Below are 17831 nucleotides of genomic sequence, written 5' to 3'. Positions count from 1 at the left end.
GAGAGATTTGCTTGCACATTACAAAACTGATTACATCCTTTGAGACAAAAAAAAAGTCCCATTTATGTTTTTTTTTTATATAAAAAGTCAATGAAATAATTTTGCATGTTGTGGTGTGCCATTATTTTGGTGAAAGTGTTGTTTCAGTTTAAATAGAGTGACTAAGTGACAAGATATTATCAGATTATGGTTTATTGTTGTCTTTTAAAATCTGTTGCATATGTGAGTTGGTAAACTTGCATATTTCCCTATAAAATAGACAGAACGTTATTATATTATCTCAGTTGGAGTGAAAACAAAAGCAACAAAGTAGAAACGTCGATCTAAATATGTATTAGTTTAACATTAACAAGTAAATCTAGATTAGGTGTGAACAATGCTGTCAGATCTTTCAAAACTTTGCTTCAAAAATGTTTTCAGTAAATATAGCTTAAACAGTAAAGGATGGTAAGTCTTTTATGTGACTGATTCTGAGTGAAAGAATCCAATCCATCCACATGCTGCAAGCACACTCTCTTCTTGGTATGCTGTTAGCATCTCCCGCCTGCATTGTCCCCCTGAAAAAACAAGATTTGATTCATTAGAACATCACTCACCGCAGCCAGTGAAGCGTGCTATATTTGAACAGCTCCCACTGGCATGATTGTCTTTTTGCTTGCTAATAGTTGTCTTGTATCATATGCTTCACTGAGCTGCCTAATATTTCCTTCACTTGTGTATCATTTTAAAGGCAGAGCATAACATTAATATCTTGATCCCTACATAAATTTGTTATTTCAGAAATGATGCTCTCACGGAGACTCCCTTTCTCCTTTCATGTCGTTTTTTTTTTTTTTTTGCATGCAGTTAATCGTTCATAAAATTTTAATTGATTGATTACTACAAATTCAAAACCTCTGAAGAGCCACTTAGTTGAAATTAGCACCACTGGCTGAGTGTTTGTATATTCCCTGCTGCATCTCTCCCCCGCTCCCTCCACTTTTTATTTCCTCCCCGTCTCCATCTTTCCAGCTCTGATTTGTCTTCCATCAGCCTCTCAGTACCTGTGGTGGGAAAGCCGGGGAGCTGTCCCATTACTTATGCATAGGTATCATAGGTATTCATGTGTGTGCATGGGATAGGGCGCATCCAGAGCAGGGGCCGGGGCCCCGACATGACAAACAGGGTGTCAGCAAGGCTCCGCGGGACCCATTAATATGCCGGCAGCCGACAGGGATCCTCACCTACGCACGCTTAATATTCCTGTATATTAAACAACCATAAATCAGAGGATATAAGCACTGAGGGCTGTGTGTAAGAAAGGAGTTCAGTATTTGTTACTGTCTGTGTGTAGGTGTGTTCTTGGAAATGTTACATTGCTAAAAAATGAATTTTCTCTCTGCGTCTCTGCTTGTTTGTACAAGTTAGCATCTCCCGGGAACAGCGGACATTTTTGGAGAATAGGAGGAGTTGCGTCAGATTGGAAATTTATGAATTTTATGTTCCCCAGTCTTTGCATTTGTGCTGTCAGACAATATCGCAGAGTATATGATGTCCTCAACCATACAAACCTAAAGCCCCACTATTAACCTCCTATGTGTCAGTAGCTTTTAACTGGTATAACCATAGTAAAAGCTATATTTCTCTTATCTCGTAAGGGGAACAAGCATCACATTTTATACAAGTAATTAATCATATTCACAAATTTAATTGGTTTTAAAAACTATTTCTTTTTTTGTTTGCTTTTCATAACAATATTTCAATTTCATCTCTGTGTCTCCTGCCTTTATGCTGTGGTTATTTACTGACAGAAACTAAACATTTCTGTTGACTTGGTTTGAAAGTCTGTTTGTGGCTGTTTTTGTCCAGCCAATCACTTAGTCCAGAGCAAGCTTCAAGCATAAGAGAAATAAGCTGCTGCTTAAGGTTTTAGTCCAGCAGGGAGATAAAGATACCAACACTGTTTACAGACATAAAGAAATTATATTTGTAGTTTTGTTTATTAGGAATAAGCCTCTTTATAATGTTCTTTCCAAGGTTTCAGAATATTGAATTCAAAAGAATTCAAATTTCTTTAAAAAAAAACACTTTCTAATAGTTTATTTGTAAGTCATAATTTAAAACTGGAAGTTCAATTATATATGCTGCATATAATAGTGTCTTTGACAAGGGTCCTAAAAATTTTGAGCCAACCTTGACCATAAAGCATAAATTCACCCTTTTCTTGGCAAACAGCAATCTAACCTTGAAAGGAAAGGCAACGCCATTGAAACGGTTAATGCATAAAGTTTTATATTGATAAACTAAAATATTTATGCATATACCCAACATTTCTGTTGGGTATAGGGATCATATGAATTCATTCTCATCAGAAGCCAAATTGTTGCAGTGTCCAAACACTTGTCATATTGCCACCTTGCTCAGACATGCACAGTTCTCTCTGCCCCCTTATGCATGTGTGCACTCTTCCCCTTTCCCCTCCCCCTCCAAATTAATCCATGTTACATGAATGCAAATCACCTTGTTTAATTAGAGACAAAAATGTGTGCATGTGTGTGCGCGCCAGTATGCATGTGTATGTAGTCGTAAGATGCCCCCCCACCACCGCTACCACTACCAACTCTGGTATTCATGATGCGCTGTGGGTCCCTTGGTCCGAGGCAGGCGAGAAAGGCAGTCAGGGCCTAATTTTGTTTTCCCAGTAGGGCCAACTATTAGTTTCTCAGCTCATTAATTACGCTGTTGTGGAGAATCATTAATAGTTAAAGTTGCCCTACAATAATGTATAATGGATACATTTGACTGGAATTCCAATTTCTTCTTCTTCTTTTTTTTCTTTTTTTTGATGTGAGAGCAATTTTTCAGTGGTCATGATCATTTGTGAGTCTAGTTGAATGGACATTGTGAGGATGCATGTGGGGAAGTGGCTGTTGGAGTGCGAGTAAATCACTGCATTTAAACCACCAGAGTCTCTTCAAGGTGGTGGACCGTCTGGCACGCTCCCATCTCTCTGATGGGGAACAGTGTGTGATGTTTTCCATGTTAGCCACTTTGTGTTCGGGTGTCAAATCTATACATAAATGTGTGTCTGTGTGTGGGGGTGTGTGTGTGTGTGGCTGCCCTCTCGGCGGTGCTTGCTCAGATCAGTGACAGGCACATTTTGTGAAAGAGGTCATTAAAATCCCTCCCAAGGCAGCTTGGTGTGTATGCATGAATGTGTGTGTGGGTATGCGTATATGTCTTTGTACGGGTGTCTGCCCATCTTTCGCCCCTGAACTTAAGTCCTGCTCCACGCCTTCTCCACACCCCCACTTCACTTTCCCTCTTCTGTTCTTTCATTCATCTGTCAAAGCATCAGGCGTCTCAGTGGACCTAAGATTACTTGCTACGGCATCTGACTTGTCCTTGTGTGTGAAAAGGTCAAACATATTTGGGCTTAACAGTATATTTGCCTGCATTTTTGATGCATTTAAAAAGATGGAAGCTGTTTCCAAAATCAGGATGATATGGGTCTAATATTTGTGAATATTAGCACTGAAAAGTCTAGTGCATATTTTACCCTTTTTATGCTGCATTAAGTCCCAGACGTCTGTTGGCTTTTTGCACGCTGGGCCCTGCAAAGCCTTGTCAGAATAAGATGTAATTAAGTATGAATAATTAACACCAGTGCCCCCCGACTGAGAGATAGTAGAGCAGCTTCCCTGTGGCAGCAGTCGGTCAGATCACACACGAACCTCATTGCAGTCCACTGTGTGCCCAGTTTGTTCATTAGAAATACCCACAGCTCACACTCGTTGTGATCCTCACCACAGGATCCCTGTGCTGAGGGGTGGAGGGGGGCAACAGGGGAGCATCGTGGGTGCGTTTGTTTCATCAGAAAATAAGAACCCCAATTGAATTATTGTCAGACAGATCATGTCTTTGGTCTTTATAAAGAAGTCCTTGCTAATTGACACAGACATTTTAAAAGCTTTTAGGGATTGCATAATCAGAAAAGTAGATTTTTGTCAGAGTTTATAATACTAACTAACTTCTGAGAGGGAGGCCAGACACCCTTTGCCACCAAAAATAAATAAATAAAAAAATAGAACCTGTTGTACTATGATCCTTCTGTCATTGGGTTCATACAAGTTTAAAATTCTGGTCAATGAGTAACATCACTATCACTTTGGTCTGTGGGCTTTAGCAAGTCAACTGATAAACGTCAAGTATAGTTGTCATGCGTAAACCTTTGCCATACAGAAAACTGATGGAAAACACCGCCCCTAAAATGTTATGCGTATGTACCAATGTTTCAACATTTGGGATGTAATGGGACATTGACATCACAAGACAAGTTTTGGTGGAAGAGAAAAAGACAAGAGGAAATTTTAGAAATATTTTTGAAAAACTGTGGAATCCCCCATATTTTACTCTGACAGAGTAAATGGCTCATAAATCTACAGCAGGCTTCCAAAAAAACTCTATTGGGTTTATAAGTGATCATTTTGAACATTTTCAAACAGATGTTCAAATGATCAAACTGTTAAATAGTTCTGTTATATGGAGGATAATTTTAATAGCTTTCACTTGTTTCACAAATCGAAGTCACAGGCTGACAGCAACTGAATCACTCTTAACAATATAGTCTGCTTTTGAAGAGAAGTATTGCGCTGTTTGATCCACATCACATCACGTGAACATACACGATTTGGCATAATGCCATGACCACCAGAGGCCCTCTGACAGGTTTATGGCTATGCAGCCCCTTAACTGATGTTGGATTAGAATAAACAAACCAAACTTCACTCCTCATGTGCATAATTTAACCCTGACATCAGTTCACCACTGTTTGATCATTGATGATCCTATATATAAAAAACTACCACCAAATGCCATAAACAGGTGCTAATCAGTGTTATTTCCTTATAATTATAATCTAAACTCTTGCACCTTTTCTTGTCAATCTTTGCTCCTTCCTTTGATACAAGTTAATGTTGCATGGTGAAGGTGCATCATTTGGTTTTTAATATGAATGTATCACAAATAAAAATGTGAAATTTTGCTTTGTCTTTCTGAAATGCCATCAAGAGTGAGTATATTGAACATACTTTTGAACTAACTGTCTGCTTTTCTCCTCTTTATCATGTCTTCCTCTCAGCTGTGCGAGCGGACCGCATGCGTGGCGGTCGTAACAAGTTTGGCCCAATGTACAAACGTGACCGTGCCCTGAAGCAGCAAAAGAAGGCTCTGATCCGAGCAAACGGCCTTAAGATTGAGGCCATGAGCCAGGTGATGCAAGCTGTACCCACTGACCTCACTATCTCCTCAGCCATTCAGAACATCCACTCGGCAGCGTCCAAAGGCCTTCCACTGAGCCACCACGCCGGTCACCACACCAGTCACCACCACCACCACCATCATCACCATCACGCCACAGCATTGCCTCCTACAGACTACGATCGTAGCCCTTTTGTTACTTCTCCTGTCAGTATGGCGATGCCGCCACACGCGGGCAGCCTGCAGGGCTACCAGGCGGCCTACGGACACTTCCAGGGCACACGCACCATCAAGTCTGAGTATCCAGACCCATATACCAGCTCTCCAGAGTCCATCATGGGCTACGCTTACGTCGATGCCTACCAGACAGGCTCTCCAACCAGCTTTCCCCATCTGATAGTAGAGCTACTAAAATGTGAACCCGATGAACCACAGGTTCAGGCAAAGATCCTGGCCTATCTACAGCAGGAGCAGGCCAGCCGAGGCAAGCACGAGAAGCTCAACACATTTGGGCTGATGTGCAAGATGGCCGACCAAACACTCTTCTCTATTGTGGAGTGGGCCCGCAGCAGCATTTTCTTCCGTGAACTTAAGGTACGTGTGAATGATCTGTTGCAGTGATGCTGTTATTTAGGTTATGAGGACATGATCAAAATATAGGCATTTACTTTTTTAATGTTAAAATGTTTACACAAATTAGAGCCATGAGTTTATTGGGCAATGATGAACTAAACTACATTTTGTTTCGGTGCTAAGCTTTTTACCACATTTCCAAGCGTGAAATTTAACTCTGCTCGTATCCATCGTTTGTTCTGTTCCTTATGTTCAACAGCACCTTAATATCCTTTTTGTCCTGGTTTTCAACACTAATGTTGAGTGTACAAGGCTGTGGGCTGTGAGCCAGAATTTGCTCATTGCTGGCACTGCTCTCTGTCCTATAGTGCCTAATCAAAATTCACCAGCCAGTTGTTTTCATCAAACGCGCAAAAGACTTTTTTTCCCCCTTTCGTTGTGGATTTTGAAAACTTTTAGTGTGAGCATTAGGCACATTGTAGTATCCTGCAAACAATTCATATTATTAAATTAGGTGCTTTGATTAGTTTTAAAGAACAATGAAATTGGTAAATTTTTGTAATGTAATTATTTGTATTCATTTTCAAATCATTTAATTTTATGGTTAATTTAATTGTTTGAAGGTATTTCCTATAAGTCTATTTGATAAATGTGTCTTTTAGCAGTAAAGTTTTTTGTGTAAGGCATTCATCGAATTTCAGACGAAAGCACAACACTCAACACTCAGATTACATGAATAGTCCAGATTTTTTCAGTCTCATATGCAGTTACATTGTTAAAGGATTTTATTTTTTATTTTTTTCTCATAAAGAAGACTTTCATTTACTTTTAAATTCATATCTCAGCTTCTCCTGGAGTAGAAAAATTATTTTCTGAGCTTTTAGACAGGGACAGTCTAAATGTGACTCTGCAGCTCTGTAAATCCCAATGAATCACAATTTTTGACTTTAAACATGTTTTACATGAGTTTGCAAAATAATAATAATAATAATAATAATAATAATAATAATAATAATAATAATAATAATAAAACCAGTTAGATATTCTTGAAAAGGGACACTGAAATCACACTTTCTGCATTACACGATGTCTAAAGCAACAATTATAAGTCTCCCAAATATTGTACCGTTTGTTATTGTTTACCTGGGTTAATCCCAAATGACCAGTGTTTGCTGTCTTCAATACATCACTCTGGATTCTGCTTTCTTTTCATCACAGACCCCCTGAGAGAGCTTGTGGCGTGTATTTTACTTACAGCTTTATTTGTTCTGAATGAAGGTTAATATCCTCAAAGCGATTTGAAAGGCATTTGATTAGCCTGCACTCACCTGGTTTTCTTCCCCTTGCCTATTTCTTTTTATTTCTGTTTGTCTCACAGTGCGTCGCCACAGGCTCAGCTGCATATTCATGGGCCTGTTGCCAAATCCCCACTAAATATTTAGTGTAATTTTGTTTTGAAAAGGGAAAATAACAGCCAAAAAATGTTATATTAAAAAAAATGTGCCAATTACTAAACAGATAAGAGTCCTTGAATAACACATGTCGACATTTAGCATGCACTGTCTCCCCTCTCTTGACCTTTTTGAGATATGTATTTGCATTTGCCATAGATGCTCACTATACAGAGGCTCTCACACACATACAAAAGCGCTCACTGAAGGGTGTGGCTACATCTAATAATTGTGCGTGGTTTGCTCATTAATTTTGAATGATCAATTCTGCTCCATTGTTACAGCATCTCTATTTCTCACACCCTCCTCCTAATTCAATTATATCAGCCACTAGTGTTTGTAGCTCCCTGTTCGTCGCCGTGAATGAGTTGTCATTATGTTTGCCTAATGACTACCCATATTACTCTATCTTAGCAGTAATTGACGAGTGCTTGTTACAAAGGTGCAAAATGACCCGAGCTCAAAGCTTTTCCCACTGTTACACGGGTCTCATTGCTTTCAGGAGAGAGTGAGGGAGATAATAGAATTTTGCTCATGTTGCCCCCTTCTGCTGTTAAAGCATCATCCAAAGCACAAGGGGTTTTGATAAATAATATGCTAGCTGTGGCTCTGACAGTTTTTTTTCCCACATGTTTGGCCAGCCTGTCTTTCCTTTTTGTTTCTTATTGCAAACTCTTGTAATAATCTGAGCTAAGGTGCTGTGAGAAAATGAATTACAGTACCGAATGAGAAAGGCAAAATCTAGGATTTGCCTAATGAGTACTATTTTGAAAACATTATGAAGACTGTTTTTATATATGTTGTCTTTTGTAACTTCTCAAAGATATTTTCTTAGATACATTTAGGTCTTTTTTGTTAAAGTACTCAAATATTTCTTGAACCTTTCCACATCTTGTCATGTTACAATCACTAGCTTCAATAGATTTAAGGGGTGGAGGAGGATTTCATGTGATAGATTATGAGTCTTTGCACAAGACACTTCGCCCTCCTTGCCTGCTGGTGGTGGTCAGAGGGCCTGGTGGTGGTGCATGGCAGGCAGGCCTCTGTCAGACTGCCCCAGCACAGCTGTGGTCACTATCTAGTAGCTTGTGAATATGTGAATGACTGAATACAGTGTGACACACTTTGGGGTAATCTGGACTTGATAAAGTGCTATACAAGCCATTTACCATTTTACCATTTAGATCAGAACAAAGTTGTGAGTAATTTTGAAAGGGAAGAAAATGCAACATATATTTCAACAATTTCACAAGATGTTTCTGAAAAGAGTGGTGTACTTTATTATTTTTTTATACTGAGTTAATACTTTGTGCAGCCAATTTTCATTATGCTTAAAGTTGCTCAGCTAGAGTCAGCCTTTTTTATGCAGAACATTTTAAGTTTGGCCAGACTGTATAGTAAGCAACTGTGGACATCAAGTCTTCTAGTCTTTGTACTTCAGTTTAGGTCTGTACTTTGACTGGGGCATTCTAACACATGACTTTGATCTAAACCCTTCCAATGTAACTCTGTATGGTTCTTTTTATGGTAATGTGAAGCTCTAGTTTTCTGACACATTAAATTTTTTTTGCAAAAGGCTAAAAGTTTTTGACGATTCTAGCCAGAGGCTCTGAATGGCATGTGGCAAACCTACTGCGCATATTACTAATGGGACCCTTCTAGCCACACCCTTATAAACACCAGATGGGCTGCACCACGGCTTCTACTTGTGCTTTCACTTGTACTTGAACTTATCTGCCACCTGTGCTGTGGATTTCTGCAGCTCCTTCAGAGAAGTCAGCAGGTCTTTTAACTGCTTCCCTTATTAAACTTTATCTTAGCAGTTTATGTAGAAAATAATTTGTTTGTAGGTTAACAGATGTGTCATAGATTGGACATGTGCTCTACACCCAAAGCTCTGAGATTTAGATCCATTTAGAGCTTGAAAACTGTTCAATTTATTATTTATTTAAAAAAAATCCTCCTTAAAACTTCTCTACAACTTTATCCCTCCCTGTATGGTGTGATCCTCTGTCTATTGGTTCAGTAAACAGAACAAATAGACTGTTAGCTTCAATTGCTAACACAACATTGAAGCCTTCACAGAAAAGATGTGCTCATTCTGAGATTAAATAAACAAACAGAAAGACTTCAGCAAAAGTTCACTTGGGTATTTTGGGCATTCATCATTGTAAAGGTACTGGATACAATTTTAAGTCTTCATTTTTAAGATAGCATTAAATCAAAGTATACTTTTTCTTCTATTATTGTGCTGCTTTGTGTTGCTGTATTACATGAAATCTGTATAACATACAATAAACTTTGTGGTTGAATCATGAGAAGATGTGAAAAATTCAAGACGTACAAATACTTTTACAAGACACTAGCTGTCAATAATTATGTATGCATTTTAAATAATGTTAAGTGACCGAATAGATCATTCATGATGAAGATAAAATCACCCACAATGAACCTTTATTGTCTCAGCGAGCTGAACGTGAATTCAACTCAGTGAGGCTGTGTTTGTGAATCCATCTGAACTTTGACTTCTTCTGCTAATGTTTGGACTGCTAAATGTGAGGTCAAGCCTGCAAGCAGAAATACAGGAACCAGAATATAATTAAAAGTTTGTTACAAGAATGACTTGCCACTGTAGGAAGTTATAAATACAGCTTTAACCAGTACACATGCACATTCATATGCACACATAGCCAGATTAGAGCCCTGCCCCTTTCACTATTATTAGCTCTGTATGAACAAAAGAATTTCTTTTGTAACAGGGCCAAGCTGGAAGGGTGTGTGCAAGGCATCTGCCAGAAATGTGTTTAAAGATTTGGTTTCCATACATTAGTCATAATCACAGCTCTCATAACTATTTTGTCATTAGAAAAACCTACAACAGACCATTTCCCATTCTTTTCCAGCATGGCAAGCTGCCTCCACTTTTTCCCCCCCTTAACCTCTGGGAGTGAGACATGACGTGAGGAACATTTATTTCTTACAGATCAGATCCAAGAAGTTGTGCTTTATGACTAACCTGCCTTTGTCTTGATTTTTTAAGCATAACGGCAGACTTGTGGCAGCACCGTTTCTCTGGTTTTGAAATCACTGGCATAATGGAATAATATTTTCAGCAGGGTTGAGACCAGGGGCTTTTGTGGTTATTTTATGAAATTTTCTGTGAGCCGAGAACAGGTGCATATTTGGTGAGCATATTTAAATTTAGGAATGACTTTCATTTAACTTTTTTTCCATTGAAATATTAGGTAGCTGCTATTGTGTGTGGAACCTTGACTCTTGCTTGAACCGAGCAATTTTCATTTCATTCATTAATCCAAGCAGAAAGAGTGGTTTGGATTATTCTAATAGTTATACTTTATGGTATTTTAATTTATTTATTTATTTGCTAGAGATGTGTTTAATACAAGTTTATGTGGTTCAGGATATTTCTATATATTTTGCTATGAATGTAATATAAAATATGCTTATGTATTTATGCTTTATCAAATAGATGACTTAAAATTTGTTGTTTGTGAGAAATTAATTTAATAATAATTCCAATATTATAATAACACATCTACTTTCAAGTTAATTTTACATTGGGGACATGGACAAAGAACAAATTTGAATGAACTTCATTGTGTGGAATTACTGAAAAATAATTGTAGATTTTTCAATGGAAGCCCTTGGGCTTACATGCTACTCTGGATTAGGGGAATTTGGGTGATTTTCTCAGGAGTTTTACTCCTGATTTTTGAATCAAGTTTATTTGTATAGAACATTTCAGCAACAAGGCAGTTTAAAGTGTTTTTACATGATGAAAACATTGAAACCCTAACCCAATAAACAATAAGAACAATTACATCACAGTAATGTTTCTTGTTACTGAAACATTACTGTGTCATCACTTCCATGTGGCAAAATACATGGAAGTGATGAAATGTTGCAATGCAGAGTACAATGAAAGATGTTCCAGTTTTTATCAATCAAAGGCAACTCTGCAGGAATGGGATTATGGCCTTGATTTACAAGTACTCTGGGTTTCAGCATACAAAAAGTATGAAAAAACAAATTCCACATCCCCATGTTTGGTTCTGATTCTGGGGATGCAGAATATACTAGAACCTGAGTGATCTGGAAGTTTGGTGTAGTGATAACAGGTCTTTCATTTATTGTGGCGCTAAGCCGCTCAGTGATTCATGAGCCAACAAAAGCGTTAAAAGTTTATTCTCTGAGCTACAGGGAGCCAGTGCTTTTTGTCAGTTTCAGTTTCTTTGTCATTTATTTTACATTGGCTGTTATACTTCTAAATGCACGGACTGAACAAATTAAGGTTGTGTTATTTTCACCTGTTTGACCAAGCTTGTTAATCTATTGGGTATTTAAGTATGCTGTACTTATCAAATACATTTTTTTAATTCAGTACATTTGTATCTGTTTAAAGAAAAATGTTTTAAGTCAATTCAGTGCTGGTTTTCTGTATCGGATCGGTATCGACCGATACTAAACCTCGAATATCTGTATCAGTATTGGAAGTGAATAAAACTGGATCGGTGCATCAGTAGTCATAATGTTAATCAAACAAAAATTTTTTGATTGACTTTTAGAATTTTATTAATGAAAATAAAAAAAATATAAAATTTTACATAAAACTCATAAATGCAGCCAACTGCCTACTTACATTGTTCCAGCTTGAATTTGCACTTTGTGCTTCTGTGTGTGCATGTGTGTGTGATGGTGATTCATACTTGTGTATGGTCCCATGCTCCTTTCTTCCCCATTGTTTCACGGTAAGGATGGCTCTCTAGATTCCCACCACAAACACAATGGGAAGGAGAATTTAGCGGAGCGTTTAGGAATATAAGTGATTCATTTATGTTTATATCTTACCTTCCTAATTCTATTCCCTTTTCACCCCACCCTCTGTTTCCTCTCTTCACCCTTTAATAAAAAGAGACGTGTGATTGCTTTTAGGACAACAAAGGCTTTTGTGTACCTTGTCAACGCAGAATATGCAGTGGGTAATATGGAAAAAATGACAGCTGAAAATACTTTGAAGTTTCACATGTACTGAAACTGCTGTATTCTTAGAAGAAGATTTCTACGGATAATAGAAAATAATTTACACTTTAATAATCATCATTACCTTATTATTAATTTGAAAAAACTATTATCTAATTTATGACATTTCTTGTCTTAACTTTGGTCCCTGTAACAATGGATATTTTTACTTAGCCTCTTTTGGCAAAGTGTTTTTCTTCATCCACACAAACATTTTTATCTATTTAGAAAATAGATAAAGATTGCTAAGGGTTGATGAGCATCCAATCCTTAGCTATTTATAATCCCCTCAAAAAGGAAGTAAATAAACTTTGATTTGCAGATGTATCACAAAAAAGAAATCAACATACCTCCAGAAATGTTGGTGTAAGACTTAATCAAAGTTTGGAAAATATTTCAGAGCATTCTTTAACAAAAATCTTAAAAATATATATTTCTGTGGTCTCAAAATTGCCTCTTCTCTCTGAGTTACCCCATGTCAGAATTTATTGGACCTGGTGTTTTGTCTAAATCTTAAGCATAATTAACACGCAATACAATTAAACTTCTTAGCCTAATCATGCCTTAAAAGATGAGGATGACAGTGTCAATGATATTTGAAAATAAAAAAAAAATAAAATAAAAGAAACACATGGCTGAGATTTAGTTAAAGATTCAGACAGTTTTTCTTTTTTTTTTTTTTTTTTTTGCTTTTTGGTGATTCTTTTTTTCTTGTGTTCTACTCTGCATGTAGCAGTTATGGCAAAAGCAGAACTGAGGGCCATTATGTTGAAGAGGAACTGTATTAGAAGTCTTGTTCCCTGGGAAAGCTCCCAGCTGAGATGGGACAGCCATATTGGATAAACAGATGGTGGGGGAGAGGAAAAGACAAGCGCAGAGAACAAAGGTGAAATGAAGAAAGGAGATGAGTGGAGAGATGAGCAGAGGAGGAATGCGAATGGAGTGAGGAAGAGCAAAGAATAGGAAGTAAAACGATTAGCAGTGAAGTAAGCAGAGGAACCTTGTTGTAGGTCATGTCCTGGTAACTTATTCTTATAAAATCAAAAACACAAAACATTTGCTGGATCAACATGTCTTCATTAAGACTTGTTTGACTTGTGAACACTCGGCATGACCTTGACTCAGTACTTGAAGTCAGACTGGGATCCAGATTAAAGCATTTTTAAATGACCAAGATAAAAATCTCAGACAATTCTCGTCTCTTGTTACCTTTATTTGGTCTAAATAAAGGTAACAAGTAAAACATGTTGCCATGTTTTACATAGAAAATATTCCTACATGCGTTGGTTGAAAACTGTCTCATGTGCCATCCACATGATTATGTTGGGCTAACAGATCTGTTTGCAGCAGCCAACACAGTCTCTTTTTCAGTTTCCTATTTGTACCTTAGCAAAAAACTATTAGGTGCTTTGTCAGAACACAATGTTATGTTTTATACATTTTATTTCACATAGTTAATACTGTAGTGAGGCAGCACTTAAAACTTCCTCACAGAAATTCTAGTTATAGTTAAATATAAGTAAATATGGAACAATGATATTTTAAAAATATTTAACCTGTTACTGGTAAATGTGTATACTTAAATTAATCAGATCGGTACCAGGGACAAAGCCCTGTTTGGGGACAGCTCTAGTTAAAACTCTAAAATATAGAAATTTAAATTTTTATTGCTGAGTTCTAAATAATTGTATTTAGATAATACAAAAATATTTTAAATGACACATTTCTTGGGCTGCCTTAAGTTTAAGGAAACATCCAAGTTTCTTGCATTTGATGAGTGTAAATTGTACAGTTACAGGCAGATGTTATTCAGTTATATTTAATTTTTTAGTTCAGCTTTGGAGTTGGTCTGCACAAAATATCATCACATTATTTCTATATAATGTTTGGCATATAGTAATTGTTAGCTTGTGTATTCCAAGTGCTACAAACGTTCATTTTGCATGCTACTGCAATGTTTAGCCAGTTAAGGAAAGTACAGACTTACTTTTTCCTTTTCTTACCATCTGTTTTTCCAATTCTGATTGCACTAATCAGTAGCAGATAACTCACATGGGACACAAAAAGACATATCCCACAATGCTAAAGGTCACAGGGTGTATGGAATACAGGTGATAATGAGAAGAAGAAAAAAAATAGGCTTAAAGCACAACTGATATCGACTTTGCTCTATTTACTATTATTACTGTTATTGCAAGATTTTCTAATAATTTGCAGCCTTGTGATGTCACTGTTTTAAATATTTGAACTCAATTAGTTATCAACAAGGATATCAAACAAAGTAAATCAATATGCAATGTCTTTCAAAATGTAGAAACTACAGTGTATTTCAAACATCTTTTAATAAAAAAGAACAAATTTTGAGCCCCTAAAACCACAGATTTAGCCTTTTCTGAAGTTAGCCCAAGATGTTATTTAGGATGGTGAAATTATTTAACAATTATTTTAACAAATTTCTACAGATATTCACTCATCTTTCAACTCATTCATTCACACTAAATGAGAATTTGTTTTTCATTTTGGAGTTTGAAAGGGGTGGAGGTGTCTGATGTTGGTATTTCAGGCTTGAATATTCTCTGCTTATAGATTTACCTGAGTTAATAATGTAAGGTTTTCTGATGTTCTCCACTCTACCCTGCTGCATAATTTCACCCCGTATTCACCTCCATCTATGCCCATGAATATTACATGAATTTACTTTGGTGAAATTATACTTACACCACCTATCCAACCAGTTCAGAGTGGACAGTCGCTTTCTGCACATACACACAAACCCCCACTCACTGATTTTTAAAAAAAAATTTTTATCCCCATTTCAGAAGCAGTTTATTATTCAAGGTGTCTGATCATATTTGAGTGTGTGTTTGTGTGTGTTGTAAACTGCCTCTGCTCTGTGGTGACCGGTAATTGCACCTTTGCCCCCCGCACCCTTTCAAGCCTCGTAACTGAGAGGAAATTAATAAGCCATTTCAGACAGGTTCTGTGATCCTTGTGAAATGCCACATCTCTACAACTGACTACACAGACACATTCAGAACTTCATGCAGCAGTGTCTGTTTTGTTGCAGAGGTCATTGGCCACTCCTGCAAAAACCTCTCACCGGACACTCTAATCCTGACAAACTGCAAGTGTGAAGGGGCTGGCGTCTGCTCGCGTGTGGCAAAGATTTGTAACGGTGTCCCTGGTCCATTGCATTTGAATTATTCTGCAGGTTGTGTTGCAACCCCCTGCACTCACTTGGACCATAGCGTGCTTTACCTTGGTTGTGCAAAAAATGATGCATGAAGAGTGGCAGGAAGGGAGAAGGGAGAGGAGAGCGTAGGATTAAATTGGAATAAATAAAATAAAAGAAAGGTTATATGAAGTTCAGTACAGACTGAAGGGAACAGGAAAAGAAAGAAGACAGACTGAGCAAAAACAGGAAGAAGACAGAGTAAGGGAAAAAATTGTTCACAGGAAATAATAAGAGAAGATTCAGGAAGAGGAGAGCTGACAAATGAAGAGCCAAATGGATTTGGACTGATGAACAAAGAAATAAGTAAGGTGTGTTAAATGGAAAGATGAAGAAGGGACCCTAGGAAGCAGCGGCCAAGGGCAAAACGCAGGAGATGGTAGAAGACACAATATGGTGAAGGACAGGAGAGGTGGGTAACAAAAAAAAAAAGGACCGGTAGATTGGTGGGGTTAGGTGGGGGTTTTAGGGGGGAACAGGTGTAAGGTTAATGGGCCTGGAGAGGATCCACCAAACGATCTGGGGCTTGATATATGGCCTGTGAGCCCGGTGCGGGGCGTAAGCTTTCAAAGATATATTATTTCATTTGAGGAGCTGCGCCATTCTGGCTGACAATCCCCCTACAACACCCCAGCACCCTCCTCCCCCAAACTTCTCCCAGCACCCCCCACAGCCTGCATTTGTCCGGTGATAGATGACACCCTCCCCACACCACCTCACCCGAGCTCATGAACGCAGATGCAGAAATCTACCTACTGTTCTTATAGACTTGTTTCATAAAGATCAATAGTTTAAACTTTCAGACTGTATTTTTTTTCCTTTTTGGATATCTTTCTTATCAGTCATTTCTTGCTGTCAATCTACCAGTCGGCAACCAGGTCTTGCAGCTGGTTGTGTGTATATCTTTTTTTAAGTTGCTATTTTAGGAGTAACAATATCTGTTTGATCAGCAGCATTGGGTCAAAGCTGGAGTTGAGCAGATACTTACGAGGAGGGAGAAGGTGGTGGATGTTCACTAAGTCTTTTTTTTTCATTCATGAATAATCAAACATGATGTAAGATAGCAGTACCTCTCTTTTTCAGAAATACTATAAAACAACTCCCATGATTTTTTTTTTCAACAATACCAACAAATGGGAACCTCAGATGTTTGGATACATTTTAAGAGAAGACTTGAGGCAAAAAAATATAACTCATTTACAACTGAGGCAACTACCTTATGTTATATTTTTTTTTCTTCGAGTGCTTTTAACAAAACCTATAAGAGACATGTGAACATATATTACAAAACATATATAACATTTTTTTTTTCAGAAAGAACTTCTGGCTCTTCTGTGGCCAATATGACAAGATTACAAATGTGTATCATATCAACCTCCTGTGGTTTAACTTTATTCTTTATACATTCATTGCCAAATTCTGGCCGTTTGACTGATATCACAGAAATCTAATGCTCCAATCCTCACATTCCCCTTGACAGTTTTAGACTTAACCTCACAGATAAAACCAGTTCACATTGGAATGGTCCTGCAGGTTCAACCCCAGGGGATGGCGAGGGGCCGGACGGAAGAACAGGAAACTTGTTAAAAGAAAAGATTTAAGGTCGCCTGTCCCGGAGGAGCGGCAGCTTTAAGGAGACAACAGGGGTTGGGAGGTTTTAGGATGCGCAAAGTCTGCATATCCACTTGTTGCTTTGATGAGGGATGAAAGGCTGTCATGAAGTGCAGGTTTACAGAGCTCTGAGCAATGATAGACTTGACTGTACTCAAGAATATTTTATCTTCCATGACCTTTGTCTAACTCTCTCAAGACATTTTTTGCCTGCTGTTTTTTTAACTAAAATCTCCACTCCATTCTGAATGACCACAGACTAGGCTTGCAGAACTTAATGGACACTTATTGTTGGATTACACTTTTGCTCTACCCTAAGAAAAGGGGAAACGGTTTGCTCTTCATTTGCTGTGTGTTTGTGTTCTTTGTCATCTCCTCATTCAACCCCCATCTGATAAATAGTTGTTTAGAAAAATAAATAAATAAAAATCAAAGATTGCCTCTACATCCTCTCTAGTTTTCCATTTTGATGCAAGTTAACGCAGCCTGATTCACATTTCGAGCACTTTGGGCATTCGGTGGGAGCAAGAGCGGGTTGTGTTTAAAGTCTTGTTTGAGCATGATCAGGGTAAAAGCCTTTTTTATTGGCAGGTCATGTCGCTTGTTAAGATGGTGACGCGGGTGAGTTAGGCATTGCCGTACACCTCGGTGGTCCCAGAGTAACACAGTTGTTCCATCACAAGTTG

General features: G+C 37.8%; 1 protein-coding gene across 2 annotated transcripts in view; it reads left to right on the top strand.

Moving 5' to 3' along the window:
* nr5a2 (nuclear receptor subfamily 5, group A, member 2) overlaps nucleotides 1–17831 on the top strand; it is a 70515-nt gene that overhangs the window by 9930 nt on the left and 42754 nt on the right. For both annotated transcript variants that reach the window (XM_081606263.1, XM_081606264.1), the window contains exon 4: nucleotides 5120–5832. In XM_081606263.1, the coding sequence (XP_081462389.1) occupies nucleotides 5120–5832 (713 nt within the window). The remainder of the gene's footprint in view (nucleotides 1–5119; nucleotides 5833–17831) is intronic.

This window comes from Poecilia reticulata, chromosome 4 (assembly GCF_904066995.2).
Source record: "Poecilia reticulata chromosome 4, P_reticulata-male-v2, whole genome shotgun sequence".
In the NCBI taxonomy this organism is placed as follows: Eukaryota; Metazoa; Chordata; class Actinopteri; order Cyprinodontiformes; family Poeciliidae; genus Poecilia; species Poecilia reticulata.
Note: the sequence above shows the minus strand (reverse complement) of the source record. Positions and strands in the feature narration are given on the sequence as shown.